The sequence below is a fragment of the Antrostomus carolinensis genome, unplaced genomic scaffold, assembly GCF_000700745.2.
Source record: "Antrostomus carolinensis isolate BGI_N321 unplaced genomic scaffold, ASM70074v2 scaffold23323, whole genome shotgun sequence".
Taxonomy (NCBI): domain Eukaryota; kingdom Metazoa; phylum Chordata; class Aves; order Caprimulgiformes; family Caprimulgidae; genus Antrostomus; species Antrostomus carolinensis.
The window spans coordinates 4,171-5,666 of record NW_010303470.1 but is presented as its reverse complement, the minus strand read 5'-3'; the positions used below and the strand labels follow the sequence as shown (position 1 = coordinate 5,666).

Sequence of the window (1,496 nt, the reverse complement as noted above, 5' to 3'; positions counted from 1 at the left end):
AAAGAGTGTGTGCATCTGTATAAGAACAACTGGAGAACTGAAGTTTACTTTCATCACTATATTTTTGAGATAGTTCAAGATGACTTTCAAATATCAAAATGACCTTTTGACAGAGACTAATGACTGATAATATTAAGTCATGTTTCACTATAACCTCTCTCACAGGCTTGGGGGGAAGCATGATGCAGTTTAGCTGGGCACATCACCTGAAAATGTATGACTATGTCAGCCTCTGCACCTGTTATATTGGTCTCTGGCTGAGATTCAAAGTTGCTGGTTGGTGGCAGTGCTATTTTTTTTTTTTAAATGTGCTATGGATCAGTAAGGATAGGAATTGCTTTTCTACCTCCATAAACAAGCAAGTGGGGACATCTGGGCACTTGAATAGTATAACACCTTGACCCCTCTTGTATTTGAACTACTTTCACTTTAGACAAAAGCTCATGACCACTCACAGGATCCAGCTTGTTCCCCTTTCCATGGTTATTATGATGAAGAAGCAATGAATTCTACTTCTGGAGTAATTTGGCACTAACCTTTATTATGTCTTCTGTTGTTTTCTCAACAGACTTAAGTTTCTTTAAAATAGCTTCTTCCTTAGCTGAGACTTCCATTTCCTCTCTTTCCAGAGCCTCAATTTCCTTCTCCAGTCTGTAATCACAATTCCCTTTGATTTAATACCAGGCAGAGAATGACATTGCAGATTCAATACATTGTGAATATGTACATTAGTGGGGCTGGTTCTACTTACCCTGACAAATTTTGCTCTAATATGAATTCATCTTATAATTTCACATGCATCAGGAAATACTGTGAAATAGTGTTCTCATTAAAAAAAAAAAGTATCTGCCATAGATTCCTTCCAAGCCTTCTTTAAAAACAGTGACTGAAATAAACTTATTTTTCAGGAGAGAATAGATAAAGAATATAGGCCCCTACAGTGTTTCCTTAGCTTTAAGAAAATTTTTTCTCCTATATTGTCTCAAGAAATGTGATTATTCCCTTATAATTAAGATGTAGGAATCTAGCATAAAATCTTGTATAAAAGGGAGATTGAAGCTTAGCAGTCAAAATTTATTTTGGGCTCTTGACTTCTGCTGTAGGTTTGTACATTATTTAAAAGGGGTCACAGCTCCCTTTCCCACCCCTTTTTGCTATCTATTACATCTGTTATATGGATTTTTGCTTGTTAAAGCTGAGTAAAATGTCTAAGACATCTTTTTCCTAATTAGAGTTTTTATTTTCTTAGCACTAAGATGTTTGATGAAACACTTCTAGACAGAAAGGTCCAGGATAAAATATCTCTATGTATTTGAGAGAGGGAGAAAGCTATGCCTGGTCAAAGCACACCTCTAAGGTAAAGTATCTCAGTCAAATTCTTTTCTCTGGTGACGAGGGCAGTGACTTAAGCAGGTTTCCTGTATCCTATTCTTTTTTTTTTTTTCCTCTTTGTAGTAAAGACTGTTCCTTTCTGCAAAAGTGTGTTTGGGTATTAG

General features: G+C 35.9%; 1 protein-coding gene across 1 annotated transcript in view; it reads right to left on the bottom strand.

Annotated features, from left to right (window-relative positions):
- The window catches only part of PALMD (palmdelphin), a gene marked incomplete at its 5' end in the record, with an annotated part of 7,411 nt that extends 6,744 nt beyond the window's left edge, over positions 1–667 (bottom strand). Inside the window, one exon of the mRNA XM_010164116.1 lies at positions 537–667. Coding sequence (XP_010162418.1) covers positions 537–667 — 131 coding nt within the window. The remainder of the gene's footprint in view (positions 1–536) is intronic.
- Between the last annotated feature and the right edge of the window lie 829 nt (positions 668–1,496).